A 20,158-nucleotide genomic window follows, 5' to 3' on the forward strand; every position below is an offset into this window, starting at 1 on the left:
ACATGAAAATAAATCTACCAAGACATGATCTGCTTGGGGAGGAGAGGTGGCCAATCTCTCAAAGGAGAAGGGCCCAGAGCCTTTTCCTCCATGGGCTTTTATTAGGTTAATTTTGCACAGGAATACAGGTAAAGCTCCTCAATCATTGTCAGGCAGTAAGGGTCAAACAAAGGATAACATATAAAGAACTTCGAGGGCTTATTCTGAGTCAGGGTCAGTTAGTTAAAGGGCTATAAAACTTTGGGAAACAAACTTATTTCAGGCTTGGACCCTTATCATGTAAGCTGAGGATATAAACAAAGCAGGTTTCACAGGATTTTATGCATTCTTTCTTAGGCCTGATTCCCCGGGGAATCTGCCCTTTCCAGCACAAGACTGCACTGCCCTCTGTCATTGTTTCAGGCTTAAATTAGCCAGGGGAAGTAAGGCAGCCAAGAGATAGGAGACTTCTTGCAGACAGAATGAGGACTCAGGCTATGTCAAAGCTGAGGGGTGAGGGTCCATTACTCCCTTTTTCTATAGCCCCCCGAGTCCTTCCCTGTGGGACTTTTTTGTGACCATGCCTGTCTTAGGTCATTCCTCCCTTGAGGAATCTTACCCGTCATTGGCTCACTGGTCAAGCTCAGGGCCAAGCAGGGTAAAGTAAAGTGAGCAGAGATGGCGCCCCTGCCAGGGAGATAAGCTTTGTCTCCTTAGTGGCTCATGGTCCCAACTCTGACTCAGCCTTAACCATGGGGGGTTACAGCTTCTGAGACTAGGCAGGGTGGTTCCCAACAGTCTGATATTTACAGAAATAGACACCATCAGGGATTGAAATGGAACAACAGGACACAGTTACGTGAAACTAGGTACAACAGATGGAACACACAGGAAGACAGTCTTAGTGACTAATCTGGTCTCTGGTCCTCTAATACAATCCCGTAACATGCGGGCTCTGCTTTTCTAAAAGATATTTAACCTTTGCCTCAAAACAGGTAGTACCTGTGATTAAAATATAACAACCAAAACTAAAGCACTGTATCCTACTATCCACCCTTTGACCAGTATTCTGACTTAAAATGACATTTTTAAAACATGAAAATACAAGTGAGAATTAACAGTAATGTATTCATGTGATGACAAGCAATGTCTAACTATTCGACTTTAACAAAACTCATAATATGTAAATATTTTGCATAAAACAATACTAATAATTAATACCAAAAACAATATCTAGAATTGCTTAAGCACCTGTTATTGATGAGGGCTACATTAAGCAATTTACAAATATCATTTCTAACACTTATTATAATTGTGCAATGTATTTTAACTCTATTCACAGATAACTCAGAAAGGTATTAATCCAAGGTAAACAGAACAACTTTACATTGTAGAGCTACTACTTACACCTGCCTACTTGACTACAGTGTCTTCTCTTTCTCTTACATCACACTGACCCTATAAGACAGGCACACGTTTCATAGTACTGCATCTATCTTTTGTTTCAAACCAGGAATTTTTCAAAAAGTTTTCAAGTCATATTTATTTTAAATTTATTTTAAATTTTATGAGCACATGAGAACAGCATATTAAAGGAAGCTGGTGGCATTGAAAATCAAAATAACAACTAGGTAGTAACAGTCCAGAAGACAGATGATTGTTCAGTTGAGAAGATTACTTATAATCTTGGTATCTCCCAAGGGGAAATTTCCATTATCTTTATTCAGAACATTGGCCTGGCAATTAAATGTAGACTTTAGAGATGTGGTTTAAAAAAAAATACACAGATTTCCAATTTTCCTTTCTTCTCTATAAAGGAAACTTTTACACCCAACTTTATACTCAAGAATATCTCTTTAATGCCAAGTTACTTTCAGATTTCATTAAAACAAAAATAGAAAATATTCATGTGCCATAATTTAACTTGACTTTAGCAGTCCAACCTACTTTGAAATAAAATCCAACAGATGTATTCAACTCATTGTCTCCTCCACATGTAAAAGGTTTTAAAAATAGACCTTCAATTAAAATAGCATACTTATTTTCAAATATATCTATCACACTGGGCTTAAAATATAACTCTTTACCATGTCAGTACATCTATTTTAAATATTTTTAAATAATATTAATAAAGCATAATTTAGATACTTCTAGAAAGCACAAATATTTTCAAATTTAATATAAGCTAGAGAGATTATATTTTTAATGTGAAACTTTTAAAAGAAATCATAAATAATAACCATTTTGGGGATCCAATAATGCCCCGCAAGAAGACACTGCCTATAACACCTATAAGCGTTTTTTAAAAGGCAAGCCCTATTTCATGTTTTATAAACACTGAGGCTGGCAAAGGTAGGGTCACAGTTGTGAGCACACAAGAGTTTACTCTTGTATTATTATTTATTAACTATTGTATTCTTTTCCATATGAACAGTAAACTACTTTTGCCAACCCCTGTGAAAACCTCTTTTGCTTCCTCCAGATTGTACAAGAGCGCATTGACAATTACATTCTCTTGATTGATGAGAGAGTTGTTCTCACCATATCTTAAAATGATGGCTAATTATTAAGCCCAGTCAAGGATGCCCACCTCTGTAGTAGAAGTCTCTGGACATGTCTATAGGAGCCCGTTCCACTGCTGATCTCTTGTAGACAACGTGAATCCTTCCTTTTTCTTCCTCCATCTGTTTTCCTCTCTCCAAGGGTTCAATGAAATACTCATCATCATCACTTTTTATCATGCCAGCCTAGAGAAAGAATAAAATGTGTTAATTTTTAAAAGAAATATTTATCATTTTTACCTTACAAGTACCTTTTTTTTTAATGGTAAGATTATAATTTGTGAAAGCTAATGCTTTTTCTTTCCACTTTTGGCTACATATTTTAAGTGTTAAATGTATTATGAGATATCAGTAATTCACAGGTTTAAATTCATGTACGACAGGAATAAAAAATTCATTTAAGGTAGAATAAGAACTTTACATAGGGTATAAATAAGAAAATCATACAAAGTATACATTTTGCCAGACTGTAAAAGAAGTGCATTTATATATTCTACTTGGTATTTTATCTCTAAAAGAAATCTTATGCAGCCCGTGAACTCCAGAAACATTTCTGGTTTCCCATAACAACTCATTATGGAGCTTCTGTCCATGCATGTCAATGTACGTTTCTTTTTAGCTCATTTACATCTTCCTTCCACACCACTATGGTATGAAATGAATAAGTTCCATAGTGCACTCAGCACATAAACTTATTTCTGCCTTTAAATAACCTTTTTATGCTTCATTTAAAACTCCAAATTTCCAATGTTATTATTTGAAAAACTCATATTTGTTCTATCTTAACCTAACCTTGTGATTTTGTATATCTTGTTTTCCTTCTAAATGTTCATCCTTTCACATTGAAAACATTATTCTTACAATCAATTCCTTCCACCTCTCTATTTAGTGTCTTTTTCTGAGTTTCATCTTTTGTTTATTTAGAAATGCCAGGGCTATATTTAGTACAATAGCAGAAGAGAAATGACTGCATTTGAAATTTGTTCTCCATTAACTATCAAATCTACATCATAGGCAAATAGTTACAGCTCATTGTTCTACTTTAAAGGTCATAAACTAATATGTATGTTCACTTAAATGTCAGTGTATTTATTTGAAAACAAAGTTGAAGAAGTAGTGTGCTAGTATGGGAACTGTAATTATTTCAAAAAATATATCAGGTCAAGAAGTTAGTCATATTTTTCTTCTGAGGCTCTTAACTTACTCTATGTTTTCACAGGTCACTGGCCTTTATGGAACACGATGGGGGAGGGGAGCCTCTCATCCATTCTAATTCCTGTTCCTCTAATGTCTCTACCACTATGTGCCAAGCAACACAGAAATGAAAGGTAGGTGCACCTTAGCACATAGCACTTGTTTTCAGTAAATACGCCTCTGACTGTAGCTTTTCTATTGCATCAAAATCTGTCCCCTCTGTTCCATCCTGACTTCTACCACCAGCTACATACGCAGTATCCCCTCCTTCCCCCGAGTGAGCCTCACAGGGAAGTCTTACCAGCCATTGTGTCTCCAGATGCCAGTTCTACACCCACCCAGACACAGTGCACATGCAAACAGCCCTTGAACATACGGGGCCATATCTTGCAAGAAAACATCACCAGAGCCCTTTCACCATGCTTAGTTCTTACCACCTTAAAGAAACTTCTGGCCTTGACTAAAAAGAACATTGAGCTAGTGGGCATTCAACAGTACCCTGATCTTCCAAATGCAAACGCCAACATTTGGAGTTGTCCTCTCATCTGGCCAATTACTTTTTCCTGTACTGCGAAATGCAGTGTTCTCACAAGTGGTCTGATTGCACCTTTACCCTTCAGAGTCATTTTTTTCTATCAATGGATTCATCTCCTCTACCAATAACAATTTCCAACACTGGTTTCATGCTTTCCAAATGTCATTTTTATTTTATGTATTGGTGTCATATTCTTACATATCTTCTTACCAGTAATTTCAACATCACTGGTTTTGCTTTTCTTAAGTATGGATGGGTTAATAATGTTCATAAAACACATCCAAACTAAGCACAAATGCAGTAAACATATAATATATTAACAAACAGACCAAAAACAAGGCTGGAATGTCCTGTCTCATCACTAACACCATCTGGTGTCAGGCAGTGTTAACTGGCTTTATCTTGGAAACATAGTTCTGTTGATATCCATATACTTAATGTTATATGTTGAAGTTCATTAGCATGAGGACTTCCATATTCCTCTTTTTTCCAGTCTTCTATGTCCCAAATCCCTGCAGTTACCATGTCTTGTAGTTTCTTACATTCTTCTCCCATTCTTCTATTTCCACAACCACTTTCTTCGGTACAGACCTCATCATTGCTCGTTTGGATTACAGAAACTGCCTCCTATCTTGAGACCATAAAGATGCTCCCAGACGAGTGCCGAACTCTGGATGAACACAACGGTGACTACACAGTGGTCACTGAAGCATTCAGTTACTCTGAGCAACAAGCAATGGCTATCGGGGACACTTGAACGTGACGGGGTGGGCAGTGAAGATTAGCCCACATGCTTTTAAAAGACATTTCTCCACACACAGGATCCATGATGTTACTTTTCCCACTAGGCCATAGGTAGAACAAAATTTAACACAGCTAAGCCTCTCCCTTAGAAAGCAATGAACACTTAAGCCAGGTTGAGGCAATATCGTTGGCAAGGCAAAGGCTGGGTCATGTGACCTCCGATAATTTCACAGACCAAAAATGTGAAAGTCTACCCTTTTATTCATTAATTTAAACAAAGTTAATGAACAGTACTGTACAGACACCAAGGTAAAGAAAAAATTCTCAAAGACGTGGTTTGTTTGCCCTCCAGTTGAGGGCAACCTAGTCAAAGAAATAAAATATATGCCTAAAGGAATTAAATGGAAAGTCCTGAAAGTTAGTGATATGGCACTGCAGAGTTAAATTACGTGAGGTTTTTTTTTTAACCTTTGTTCTTACTATACATAGCAAATTATACATAGGAGCTATTGATTCTACGTCCAAAATTATTTTAAATCTACTTAAACTGAAATTTCCCTAGTCTCCATCACAATGAGACTCACTTTGGCTACTACTATTGTTCGCACTGCCTCATATTTTTACATCACACAGCAGCCAACATTGTCCTTTCAAAACATCATACTAATTTTAGATAAACCAGGATGTGGTAACAAAGGGACAGAATATGTATGAACAGCTCTAAATTTCAGGTACTTCCTTCTTGCTCACATGAAAGTTCGGGACAGTCCTATGGAAGCTGGGAGGTGGTTCTGTTCCATAGAGACATGCAGGGGTCCAGGCTGATGGTGCTCAGTACAGGCTCCGAAGTTTGCCCAGTGAGAAGGGGACACAGCAGGAGGAAGCCCACATGGGAAGTTTTTATGAGCTAGCCTTAGACGTGGTATTTACTACCGCCACTTACTTTCATAGATAGGATGGATGGATACACAGCCAACTAGAAAGAGAGCCAGGAAATGGAATCCGGCTGTGTGCCCAGGGAGAAAGGACAAATGGATTTTGATGAACAGATGGCAGCCTCAACCTCAAACAAAATCATGCCACTCTTGTCTAAATCACTTTAATTGCTTCTTACTACACTTAAAATCTTCCTCCCTACCATAAGCCTCAAGGCCTGTATCAGCTGGCCCTGCCTACCAAAGTCAAGTAGAGCCATTATCACCCCCTTCCTATGCCCCAGAATTAGGGGCCTTTGTTCAGTTTTGGTTTTCCTTAGATGTTCTCAAGTTCTTTATAGACTCAGGCATTGAAATGCAGTTGGTCTGCCTAGAAGTCCCTTCTGCCATCATGCCTTATTTCCCTTGGCTAGTTTTTGTTTTCACCCCTCCAGGTCTCAGTTTTAATGCTACTTCTTTAAAAATGATTTTCTGGCCCTAGCCAAGTGGCTCGGTTGGTGTCGTCCCATGCACCAAAGGGTTGTGGGATCTGAAGTGCAAAAGCCCAAGACATGCTTGAGGACTGTACCCCGTTCACACAGAGAGAAGTCTCTACAGGGCAGTTCTGTGAAATGAGGCTGTGGAGAACTTGTATTTCCTCAACCTGCTGTGCAGAAAATTCCTAAAATCTGAACTCCGGACTGTGGCCTACAAAGCCCTGCGTGGCTGGGCCTAGTCTATTTCTCTGGGTTCTCCTGATGTTTTATACCTTGCTCTTTCAGAACCAGCCACACTGGCCCTGGTCCCTCTGGTACTACCCGATCTATATGAATTAGCTTCCCCTTCACTCTCTATTCCAGCCTTTTTTTTTTCCTTAAAGACATCTCCTTGATGATTGACTGTCATCCTTAAGAGCATAATTTTTATCAAGCGTGGACTTTGACATATCACTGCTATTTCCCAGGGCCCAGAACAATGACAGGCTGAAAGTAGGTGCCTAATATTTTAGGGAGAGTGGGAGAAGGAAGTAATGTTAAAAATGGACAAGTGAAAATAAAACTCCTTAGAAGGAAATTGAAAAGGAATGGCAAGAAAGGTGGGAGGAAAACAGAGTGTCATGGGTAGCTAAGTAGGAGAGTTTTAGCAAAGTAAAAAGTAACTGCAATGGAGATGACACAAAGAATGAAGACCGTGGGAGGGAATTAGACAAACAAAAGTGTCTAATTAGAGTAATGGGGGCTGAAGAGATACTACAAAGACTTGTGGAACCACATACATTTCAGATGCCAGACTATACGGAACCATCACAGTGAGAGTCTTCTGCTGCTCTTCCCACCACACTATTGATTTCTCTCCCTCAACAGCTACCAAAAATGGAGTGACTTTTAGACAAAACTGCTTATGCAGGGTTAGTAGGGGGGAAAATCATCAATACTAATAATTAAGTATCAAAGCTTCTTTTATCCACTAAAATATTCATTTAGGTACTCGCTCATTCAAAGAGTATTTTTGGAAGCTCAAAGATCATGCACCGTCCCACCATAATGTTAAATAACTGACTCCCCTGCTCTCAGGACCCCATAGTTTTATTTCATAGGATACACTTATTACATTCAATGATGGGGTGACTTGAAGGAATACAACCCAGTAAATATAAAATAAAAACTCTCAGCTCTCTAAGTACTAGTATTATTTATAATGCTGCCAGAAATTTACAACTTTTAAATTATAACTTCGAAAATTTTAGAAACGTCACACCTATGATGACATATGGCCCTAAGAGACTCTATTTAAACAGATGCAATCATTTTTAATCCATCTTTAATGCTACTTAATTGGTGTACGATATCAAGATAGCATTTCATAAATTTCCCTCTATGATGCAAAGCCCTGCACATTTACCATTCTCTCATCCCATGAACCAAAGAGAAATCATTCATTGTATTTCTCAAACTATTTTACAAAATTTAATACAGGTTAATTTTTACAGTATGTTTAGTAGAGCATGAAACATGTTATATTAAACATGAATTGTTATGCTTTAATTAAGACTTCACACAGGCCCTTGACAGCGTTTCAGAGGGGATACGTATAAAACAATGATCGAGGCTAGAAATCCAGATGCAGAATTCCCCTCTCGTCAGATCAACTCTTCCAGCTACATCAGTCAACCCAAACTCTGCCAAGAATCCAGAAGTAAGCCAAACAGCCTCTGAGCATGGAAACGGCTATCAAAAGGGCCACACTTCTTACTCACTGGAAGGAGTCTTCAAGCCATATTTGACACCCAATTCTATAAACCAGGTGAGGCGGTTTCCTTATCGTCATCAGAGTGTAAATAACAGGACAGTAAGGGGTGTGGGGCATAGGCACTTTCAGATGAGATAATGTCTACGAAAGCCCTACATAAATGTTAAAGCCCTACAACAAATGTAAAATTCTAGCCTTTATAGGTCAGTAATAATAAACATCAGTCACTAAGAAAAGACTAAATTGTGTTCAACTTGTTTTAAAATAAAAATCAGTATAAAAGTCATTTAAAAAAGAGTTCCAGCAAGAATTACGAAGACTTTCTGGAAAATTCTGTGCCAGATATTCTTAAAAAACTTAGGCTAGGGATACATTCCATTTTTAATTGTGACACCCAAAATTGTTTTACTTCAGTGATTCTCAAATCTATTAAGGAAGGAGAATAGAGCTAGATAGCTTTTTTTTTTTGGAATGCCAGGAAATATGTGCCAAATAATGTAATAAATAACAAACTGAAGGTAACTAAATATTCATTATGTTGTATTAAAATTGGTTGCAATTTTAACTCAACATAGAAAAGCAGTAAGTTCTAAATGTCTGCTTTACATTTTAAACTAGTTTAATTAAACTTAGATTAGTTTTATATGTCTGGAAGAGACACTGAGAAAATTTTATATTGACATTGTGTGTGAGAGAGAATAAAGGTATATATAATATTGAAAAGACTATCATAATTCTTTAGTGGTACAACTATATCTTAGCTCATTAAGGTTCTGTGAAAACAATCACCATTTCATTGTGTTGCTTTCTCCAATATTTTTCTATAAAGGTGCCAACACATTGCCTGGTTCCATTTTATCATTAGAATAGATAGATATCATTACATGAAGATGATATTCAAATATTTCCTGAATTCCAGGGGGTATTTCAATGATATCCTCCAAATTTCTACAGAACAGTGGTTGGGGAAGGCAAAATAGTTAAGAAGGGCAGGAAAATGGAAGAGAACAGATTCAAATCTGTACTTGTTAACCAAAAACACTATTTACATTAAAGAAGCTTAATTATATGGGATGCATTTAGACAGAATTCATGAAGATTAAAAAGAAGCTAAAATATCCCCAAGTCAAACCATTGATTTCCATAAAGCCTTCAATTATTTCAAAGCCAGGAGCAATTTTTACCTTTTTTGGACAGCCAGCATTTTATCAATATTTCTATGGTACTTATAACTGTCAATCTTTTATTATAATTTTTTTATGTTAAGTGTGCTAGTGCCTGGAAATTGAGAGACATTGAGAAGGAAGTCAGCCAAACCAAAATACAAATCTGATTAAATCGAGTTTGGCTGTCATTTCATTCAAGAATAATCCTTCTGGATCACTTCTGAATCTGAACAGCATCTAACACAATCCCCTGAGAACTGACAACACCAAATGCATGCTTGCAGAATACCCTTCATGAATGGGCCCTCCGGTCAGGCAGGCATTATGGCTGGAGTACCAAATATAAAAAAGGGTGGGGGGGAGATGCCATCCTGACTCACAATTCAATTAATTGTTAAAGCAAATGAATCTAACCTTAATCAGGGACAATGGACATCACTAATTCAGTCTCTTATTTAGAGAGCATAACCTCAAAACTCTGCTGCTTGCTTCTTATCAAAACTTAGATCGCAAGAAACAAATACTTTTGCTAATAGATAATTGTTCTTTTACTAAGAGATACTCTTTACCTATGGAAATGTATTTTGAAAACTTACTTTACACAGCCATTTTGTGTCCATTGAAACTAACCTTTCATCACTAAAGCACTATTGTTGAGAGGTTAAAAAAATTACAAAAATAAAATTGCATGAGGATTTCCTAAAGACTAAAGGATTTCCTATGCATTCAGTCTAATTCCACTAATTTTCCCTAATCTCCATTACCAGCCAGGCCACCATTATTTGGGCACCTAACAGGACATTTTTCATTCAACTGTATAAAGTGTTAACCATCAGCCTATGATAAAAGTGATTACACAACAAGGGACCCAGGAAAGCTCATTATTGTCATAATGGTGTGGGGATTGTTGAGGACCTCTCTCAATATCATAATCATATACTATTTGTTCTGTGGGAATCCAATAAAACATTATAAATAAATAAAATAAGAACTCTCCATTTTTAGTAAAAGGAACAGTTTTGCTTCTCCTGCAAAACTAGTTCATTTTTATTTTGCAAATATTGTGCATTATATGAGGTCTGTCCAGAAAGTATCCAGCCATATGCTATGAAAGGAGACGATTACTGAAGAAGATACAAGAAACATTGTACATAGGACAATGACACCTCAGTCCCCTTCAGAGAGGGCACCTTGGCATCTTACACAGTTCTCCCAATCACCATCAGCTGCCCTGTTGTATTTTCCTGAATCTCATCAACAATCTCAAATCTCTTCCCTTTCAAAGGTGATTAGTTTTGGGAAAAGTCAGAAGTTGCAGGGCACCAAATCTAAGCTGAAGGGGGGCTGAGTCACCTGGGTGATTTGCTGTTTCACCAAAAAACTCTGCACAAGACATGAGGCATGAGTGGGCGTGTTGTCGTTATGAAGCTGCCAATCATCAGTTGCCCATAGGTGTGGCCTTCTGAATCATCCGAATAGTTTCCATGGAGGACTGTTCAAGCTTACCTCGAAATCTGATGCAAATTTGTTGCTCTACTTGCTCACTCATTTTGAATGTGACCGCCACACAGTACACATGCTCACTTAAAGGCATCTACTACCTCCATTGACTAGTACAGGGAAGTCGTCATTGTTAAAGCATTCGCATTCCAGTCCCCTCTCCTTAGCTGTGAGGTTACACTGATGCTGTGCACACCGTTCTCATTATATTAACAGTAGTTGAACATTTTCCAGACAAGCCTCATATAAGTAATCAATCTCTGGCTTTTTATGTTGAATTTTTCATGGTAAGGCATTTTTCCAGGATTTTTCCTGAACCATGATAAGGTTTATGTGGACATCAAAGAAAATCTCTAAGACAAAACTTAAATTAGATGACTAAAGTCCTAATTAGATCAAATACTGCAAACATTCAATTTATTACAATGGTCAATTCAGCAAACATACAGATCCCTTCTGATTAATCCTTGGGATTTCCTTTATGGTCTTTTCATTAACATACCTAACTATCATGCTTAAAGAGAAGATGAACCTACCTCATCTTAGAAAGGAACCTAGCTTGGCTGACACAAAATGTGGATTATGGTCATAGCTTTACTACTAACTAATATGACTCTTGAAAAGCCATTTAAACTTTTGGGGGCTCAGTTTCATAATCTGTAAAATTACAAGAATTTTACTAGACATAAGGGAGGACGCCCCAAAATGGAATTTATTTATAAAAAATGTATATTTATTCTTACATGTTTAAACCTCAGTCACCTTTAAAGTACTCTCCATTTGATGCACTACACCTATTGAGACATGTTTCCCACTGCTCAGAACAGTTTTCGAACTCATCAGTTTTGCTGCCTTTTAGTGCTTCTGCCAGTTTTTGTTTCATCTCTTCCACATCAGCAAAATATTACCCCTTGAGGACTTTTTCCATCCGGGAAAACAAAAAAAAAGTCACTCAGGACAAGATCAGGCGAATAGGGAGGGTAGGGCACCAGGGTCATACCATTTTTGGTCAAAAACTGCTGCACACTCAGCACAGTGTGGGCAGGTGCACTCATAAATCATCCATCATGAAATGGGCAAATGAGTCTTCAAAAATATGCATTGAAGCTGCACGTAGCCTCTCACAACAACGCCAGCTGGTGCACTGCTACAGATGGGTTCCTAGAACACTCACCTAGCAGGGGAAGCCTATATGACAGGGGCCCGCCCTCCAGGAGATAATTCCAGGGGGGTTTTAGGGGGTCCCCCCTCATAATCTCTAAAATTACTTCCAATTAAATTATCTTCCAATATTACAGCTCCCAGGAAAGACATGAATTTGACAAGCTGTTATTCCCTGCCAGCATCCCAAGACCCACTTATTCCCATGATAAGTAACTTGAGATATGATCATAAGACTAATGAGAAGTCAGTGGCAATATTTAGTGTGCCAAAGAAATTAGGTCCCAGCCTCAGAGACTTTTCCATGTTTCAACTCCAGGCAGCCTGATTCAAAAGGACCGACACAGAGATCAGAAATCTGCAATTTTAACAAGCGTTTCAGATGCTACAAATAGTAGTAGTCTGAAAATTATAGTTTGAGAAAAACTGCCTAAAAAATAATATGCCAATCAAAATGACTTTTTGGATATGTATTCCCTTACTCCAAAACAAATTTTAAAAAGATGACTATTTAAAGAAAACATGAGTTAATGGAATCTATGAATTGAACTCTATGTAATAATTAAAATACATAATATCATCTACTAAAGATATACTAAAATATGTGTGCATTTCTCAGGTTTCAAAGAGTCTGCAGAATGAGTCAGGGTATCATAGATTAACAGTCATAAAGAACAAATTAAAAATCATATTCTTTCATTCAAAAGAAAATAGATATCTACTAACAGCTGTCACAAGAGAAAAAAAAGCTTTATAAATTCTAACAATTAAAAAATAGTTTAAGTGGTATGTTAAATCCAAAAGAATCTAACTTTTTGATCTTAGAAATGATTCTAAATAGCATTATAACACACACCTAAGTACATGTTTATTCCAAACTTTCTTTAGTTAAGAAGATCAATGATTAATTATTAAAGCTAGGATTGTGCATTATAATACATTATGAGGATACATATTGAACATATATATATTATTCCTTAAAAAATAAGCAAGATCACAATTAACATAACAGTCAAAATAGTATGAGACATATAATTTAAAGTATGTAAATTTTGCTTGTAAATAGAAATTCAATCCAGATCAGTTCAACTATTCCTTCAGCATTTGCTATTTTTCTGCTATTGGGTGGATATTCTAAATTTCTAATAAACTCCCAGGTGATGCTGATGCTTCTGGTCCCTGGATGACACTTTGATAACAGAGCCCCAGAGGAAATCCCATGAATAAGCCATAGGTCAATGTAGCAGATTTTATTTTCCAAAAATGGCCCACAATACAATCTCCCATCCCACATTGTTTTTCTCAGTATGACCTTGCTACTCCCCCATCACAAGGTAGAATTTAATTTCCTTCCCTTTCAACTCAGGCCAGCTTTTGTGACTCGTTTGTAATCAAAAGAATGTAGTGGAGATGCCACTCCATGATTTCTGAGCCTAGTTGGGAAGAAGCCTTGAAGCTTCTGCCTCAGTCTCATGGAACACTCTGTCTCCAGATGCTTCCTCTCAGATCCAGCTGCCACACTGTGAGAGATCCAAGCCACATGAAGAGGCTATGTGTAGGCATTCTGGTAACAGTCCAACCAAGCCTTCGCATAACTCGGCCCAGCCACCAGACACTGAAGACAGAATGAAGAAGCCAGCTCCCAACACTCAGCCACTCAAATCAATCCCAGTCTTGAACATTCCCTGATGAGAACCCAGACGCTCTGGAGCAAAGACATTTGCCCTCTCTGATTTCCTGATATACAAAATCCATGAATATAATAAAATAGCTGTTATTTTACACCCTAAGTTTGGGTGGTTTGCTATATACAACAATGGAAAACTGAAAGAATGATAGAGTTAAAGAAGAAAAAGAACACCTAGTAAATACTTGATCCATCCCTATTACTTTTAATTGTTTAGAAAAGTTATGTAGCTGTAAGAGGGAAGGTCTGGTGATAGAGCTTCCAAAACTCTTACGAGAACTCAAGAGAAAAGTCTGGCTAGAACAGAAGGTGAGTCCTGAGATGAGGCAAGAGATTAAAACATAAATGAAATGGGGACACCAGCAAAGGAACTTTGAAGGCCTCAGCAGCAAATAAATAGCAGCCAATTAGACGGAAACCTAAGAACATATAAAGGAAGTTAAAAATGGAACATGGACTGTTAAGACTTCAGGATGGCTGTTGGTTCCATCGGTGAAACCACTTTCCTTGGACTAACTCAAATACTCATAAAGCAAAATATAAATCAAACTGGAGAGACCAAAAGAAAAAGCTGCAAGGAGAGAAACGGAAGTGATGCAATAGAGAGAACACCCAGTGGGCATACATAAGAAAGAATAATGGCATGATGTCTAAAATGGCCCATGGGATTCTGTGATACTTCTTCCTCTAAACAAAAATTGTTGAGACCCTACTGGGGGTCATTTCAGGAACAGTGGAAACATAGTGAGGAATATGGAAAAGTCACTACCCTGTACAGCTTAAAGTACCAATGAGGGCAATAAACAATTAAATGATAAGCTTTCATATAGTGATAAGTACTATGAAGAAAATAAAATATAGTAGCATAAAGGGTAAGAGAAATTTGGCGAAGGTGAAATGAAGGAGATCTGTAAGATCTGTATGTACTGACTATAACCAAGAAAAACCCAATGAAGAGAAAGTAGTAATGAGAAGAAAAAGCTAGGAGTTATTATGGATAAAGTTTCTAAGAGAAGACAAGAAAGCCCAACATAGCTTCTTAACCACGATCTACCAGGTGTTCTGGTCAGGAAGTTGGGACTCATTCTTAATCCTTCTGTAGCAAAAGCTGCTGGTAGTCACCAACATTCCTACTGTCCTCTTCTTTCTAGGCACACAGGAGAACTATGTTCCCCAGCTTCCTCTTGCAGTTAGGTATGTCCAGACTCCAGCCAATGGGATGTGGGTGGAAGTGATATATGCCCCTTCTTGCCTGGCCCGTAAAACCCTCCCACAGTAACCACCACGTCAGAGAATTGGAGAAGAGAGAGAATAGGTATTTCTATTTTCTCTCCCCGCCAGGCCACACACTAACAGCGGTGGTGTCTACCCCTCCTTGGGTGCGCTCTGCCACAGCCCCGGGGTTAACACCATTTAAGACCTTGAGGGCTAAGGACAATAACATCCTGCTCTTGAGAGGCTCTAGGTGCTTCATCACCCCATCTTCATTCCCTTACACTAGATATACCTCTAAACAGTCTCTTCTCGAAATTCTTCTCCAACTTTTCAAAGAACAGCACTGCTCCCTACCAGGATCCTGCCAGAAATACCACTCTATTTCATTTCTGGATAAAAAGGACAACACTTGGGTATTAAAGAACTAATAAAATAACAGAACATTAGAACTGAGAGTGGTCTTGAAAATAACTGTGAGCCCAAAACTGTTCATTTTATACCGACGGTACCAAGCACCAATAATGGAGTTGATGAGTGGCTTTTTTCCCTTTTACATTTTCTACATAATCATTATATTTAGCTCACACTAAACATATATGCCAAACTTTTCTCGTATTTTAGAATATTTATTTATGATATTTATAATATTTTCAGGAGAAAAGTAACAGGATCCAATTTTTAAAATTAGCACTCAGAAACTAGCTCTCCATTGGAACAGCACCCACCTCAGCTGGAAGGCAAAGAACATATATTTCTCAGTTCTCATTCTTTCAATGAAACCTGACTCCGTTTATAGGGCCGCCAAATGGCTGAACCAGCCCAAAACAGTTTACAGTATTGAAATATACTGACTTTTTCCCCTGATGATCTTCTTATAATGGAAAAAACAGGCTTTAACCACAGCTGACCCTGATCATTAATGTCAGGTCCTGATCAAAAGCCACACCCTGCCTGCAAGTTACATTAAAATGCTAAAGCATCTCTCCAGCTAGACGTTCAGTAGCAGCAAATGGCCATTATCGAGCTCCCTGGATAAAAACTTTTTCTAGTTCCTTCTGTTTCCCTCTAAATTTACCCTTACTCCACAGCACTCATCATATCTTGAGTTTCTTCCAATGTTCTTGTTCTGAGATGCAACATTAGCTAATATGTACCATTTCAAGGAACAGAGAAGGCATATCTGTCAAAAAAAAAAGCTCTACGTTGCTTCAAACCAAGCCTAGACCCAGCACATTAAATATGAGGCTAAAGCACTTGTTCTGAACAGCTACATTAATTGATCTAGTAGAGTTAGGCAAAAAGTGTAGTATGTTTTGCAATTTAATCTTCCTGAGTTTTTCTTTCATATATTTGCTGTATGAAAATGCAAAGTCACACAAACATGGTATTTTTTATAACAAAATAGTGCCCTATTAAACTCATGTGCTGCTAATAAAATTTGTCTCTTAATGCCATAATTTTGGTTAAATAGCACACTTATGTGTAAATGATTTTCCAAGCATTGATAATTGTTATTTCTTATAAAAATCTCTACACAAAAACAAGGTGTGCCTTCTGTTACATATGCCAGGTGATTAATGCTTTTGTTCTTTTTAAATTGTAGGTATACATCACAGGTACATGGGCTGAGAGTAGAAAAAATGTTTTCGACAACAAAGCATGGTTTTTATCGATGGGCTGGCCTCTCTTGCTTCCTATTGCCATCCAGCACATCAATCAACTAGGCTAGTGAGGCTGATTTCATTAAAAGGGCAGATAGCCAATAGCACATCCTGATCTTTAAATGGACACTTGAGAACAGAGTGAAGAGAGGGATCCTGGTCTTCATCCTGAGAGTTGTGTGCTGCAAACGAAATGGGGTCTCTGACCCAAAAGAGAACTGTGCACCTAGGTCTTTGAGGTCCAACTCTATGGTACTATAACAGTATTAACAATGTCAGTTTATACTTGGTCCAATCCCAAACTCCCAAACCACAAAAAAACTATGTTATAACATAGTAGTCCACTACACATTCATTGGGTCATTCAGTCTTTAAAACCATCGTGTGCTATTCAGAAACCAGGATTCAAGTAAGTTAAGTGATGCCATGGTCATATAGTGAGTGGCAAAACTAGGGCTTGAAGCCCTATCTCTCAACTCCTAACATGATGTTTTTCTATTCTTACAGAACAGAAGATCTCTGTTCATAAGAAACCCTGGAGCTCCACTGTGGACTGACTAAATCAAACAGTCTGAGGTTGGGTCTGATGATAAGCAGAGTTTCAAGGTGGCGCCTAATAATACCCGTGTTATTGGTAAAGATTTAAAAGAAAGATAATCCCCAGGTCTTCAAAATGATGGAGAACCTATATCCTTAAATATTACTATGGAATTATAAATTATTACCACTTTTCAGGGGGATAGTTTAACAATGTGAATCAAAATTCTTAAAAAAATGCATGTATCTTTTGATTCTGCATTTTCACTTCTAGGAATTTAAATGCAAGCCTGCCAAGTAGAACCAACAGATAGAGATTAAACAAACCAATTACAACACAGCCACCTTCAAATTCGAATCCTGATGCACTTTTACTGCCATGAAAAGACGTGAGCTCTAATGTTTAGCAAATCACAAAATGCCATGGATAGTGTGACCACTAGAACCATGTGACATCAAATATTTGTCAACCAACTTTCTAAAATATTCTCAAAGTAACTGTTTAAAAAAGAAAGCTTTGTGCTAATTCATGGCAACACAAAGATGATTGGATCACTAGTCTGCCGCCCATGGGTCTTTATCCCCCTTAGTTCGTATTAAGGATTTGATGGCCATGATCATAACCCGATGTCTATCATAACTGATCACTCAAAAAAACTTTGCTTTTATGAGTATAAAATAGTGCATACTCATAAGAAATTCAAAATTTATAGAAATAAAGAAAGTACAAAGTGAAAGCCCTGTATACCTCGACTGAATGTTAAAGTTATTGTAGGAGATGCAGATGTCTGTTGTGCATTTTTTTAAATAAAATTTTTATTTTTTAAATAAAATAAAATAAACATTTTGAAAACAGAAAAACAGAAAGTGTTTAGGTTGAAAAACTGGCACAGAATACGCTCTGCTAAGGTCGTGTGGTGAGCAACATTCACCTGTTCCAAAGCTCTCAGCCAGGTCCCCACACTGGTCCACCACGAGCCAGTCCTCAGGGATCGGCACAAGTGTGGCAATACCAGGACGAGCTCTCCAAGAGCCACATGGCTTTCATTACGTCAGTACTAATGACATTTCAGACCCATAAAGTGAAGAAAACAAGAATTCCTTCTGGGCTCACACTCCTAGGTGGAGCCCTTTAGTACAGTTATATGCACTAATGTTAACCGTAGGTAATGCTCTAATATCAGTACTGGCAAAATATAGTCAGTTTTGAGGAAATAACAAAGGTACCCTTACTATTTATAAGATTCTTTCCATTCAATAGAATGAGTGTTTAGTTTGATGGAACTGCTTCACTCTTTCCAGTTACCACAAATGTTTTGGGTTTTTTGTTCCTTTTAAGTTGTAGCTATTGTGATTTTGAGTGAGGCTAAGGCCAAGTTCACAGACAGCCCCTCCTTCATTCTAAGTGTTTGGAAAGCAGGGCACAGGGAGGCAGCATAGCTCCACACACGTACCAGGCGTGAGACAGGATTCCCCTAAACAAAGCTGCGAGAAAGCTCGGAGTATGATACTGTTCCCAAATTAAAACTCCCTCTTTCATCCAGAAAAGTCCTAAAACAATGTTTCTCAAACTTTTTGTTCTCAGAACCCTTTTACATACTTTAAACATATTGAAGATCCCTCAGAAGCCTTTGATTGTGTAGGTTATGTTTCTTGGTATTTATTATATTACAAATTACAACAAAAATCTATAATACATTAACTCATTTAAAAATAAATTAGTCTGTTATATGGTAATATAAATATTTTATGAAAAACAACTATGATTTTCAAAACAAAGAAAATTTAGTGGGAAGACTGACATTGTTTTACATTTTTGCAAATCTTTTCACGTCCAACTTAATACAAGACCGCTGGATTCTCCTACCTGCTTCTGAATTCAATCTGTTGTAATATACCTCTTATAGCAGGGGTCCCCAACCTCCAGGCCATGGACCGGTACAGTCCAGGCCTGTTAGGAATCAGGCCTCACAGCAGGAGGCGAGCTTGAATGCACTGTGCTTGAATCATCCTGAAACCCTCCCCTTACTCTGGTCCGTGGAAAAATTGTCTCCCACCAAATTGGTCCCTGGTGCCAAAAAGGTTGGGGACCACTGTATACTTAAGGGAGAGTGAGAGTGGAAGAAACAAAAAATGTCTTCGTATTATTATGAAAATAATTTTGAACTCACAGAACCCCTGAAAGGATCTTGAGGACACGGAGTGACCAAACTATCAGGTTTGCCTGAGACACATGTAGTTTTAGCAGCACTCCAGGTCTCATCCTGGGGAAACCCCTTGGTCCGGAGCAACCCAGAGTGACTGGTTATCCTCTCCGTACTACACTGTAAGAACAGCGGTGTTGAAACAAATAAAAAAGATTGACTTGCTTAAGATCAGAAAATACATTATCTACAGCTATCCCTTCAAAATCACAATGCTACCTAACTCCTGGGTACACATACATTCACTGTTAGTTTTACTCAGTGCTTACTAATAATGTACTAATTTAAAATCAGTGGAATCTTCCAAGTAGCATATACTTAAGGATACACAAAGTAGAGGTTAGATGTGATATTTTGTGATATTTAGTGATAGATGTGAATTAAGTGATATTTAATTTTTTGTGGTTGGGGACTGTGGGAGTGAACCCATGTAAGTAACTTCATAAATGGCCTCTAAAATATAATTTTTAAAAGAAAAGTAGTAGCATGCCATTTCATTAAGCATTCACGAAGTGAAATCAGAATTCTTATTATCACAATAATTAATTACTTTGAGCAACAACAGAAAAGCATCTAGCTTCCTGAGAATTAGCTCAGTTTTTAAAAAGCTTTACTGAATAAAGTATATTAACTTTGCTTTATGACATTCAGCTGCCAAACCACATGTTTTCCCTCCATCACCTTTAGTTCCTTCTAAATGAAATTGTGTATGAGTAAGTCTTTAGTCAAATAGTGCAGTCATCTGTTTCCATCCTTTTTTTCCTTTTTTAAAAAAATGTTTCCTTTTTCTTAAATGCTATGTATATAACTACCAAGTGACTGGTATGATCTTTTAACAATCCCTAAGGTT

At 37.5% G+C, this 20,158-nt stretch overlaps 1 protein-coding gene across 1 annotated transcript in view; it reads right to left on the reverse strand.

Annotated features, from left to right (window-relative positions):
* The window catches only part of ADAMTS3 (ADAM metallopeptidase with thrombospondin type 1 motif 3), a 229,285-nt gene that overhangs the window by 113,023 nt on the left and 96,104 nt on the right, over positions 1 to 20,158 (reverse strand). The window contains exon 4 of the mRNA XM_024577370.3: positions 2,570 to 2,726. Coding sequence (XP_024433138.2) covers positions 2,570 to 2,726 — 157 coding nt within the window. The remainder of the gene's footprint in view (positions 1 to 2,569; positions 2,727 to 20,158) is intronic.

Source organism: Desmodus rotundus, chromosome 4 (genome assembly GCF_022682495.2).
Source record: "Desmodus rotundus isolate HL8 chromosome 4, HLdesRot8A.1, whole genome shotgun sequence".
NCBI classification, from domain to species: domain Eukaryota; kingdom Metazoa; phylum Chordata; class Mammalia; order Chiroptera; family Phyllostomidae; genus Desmodus; species Desmodus rotundus.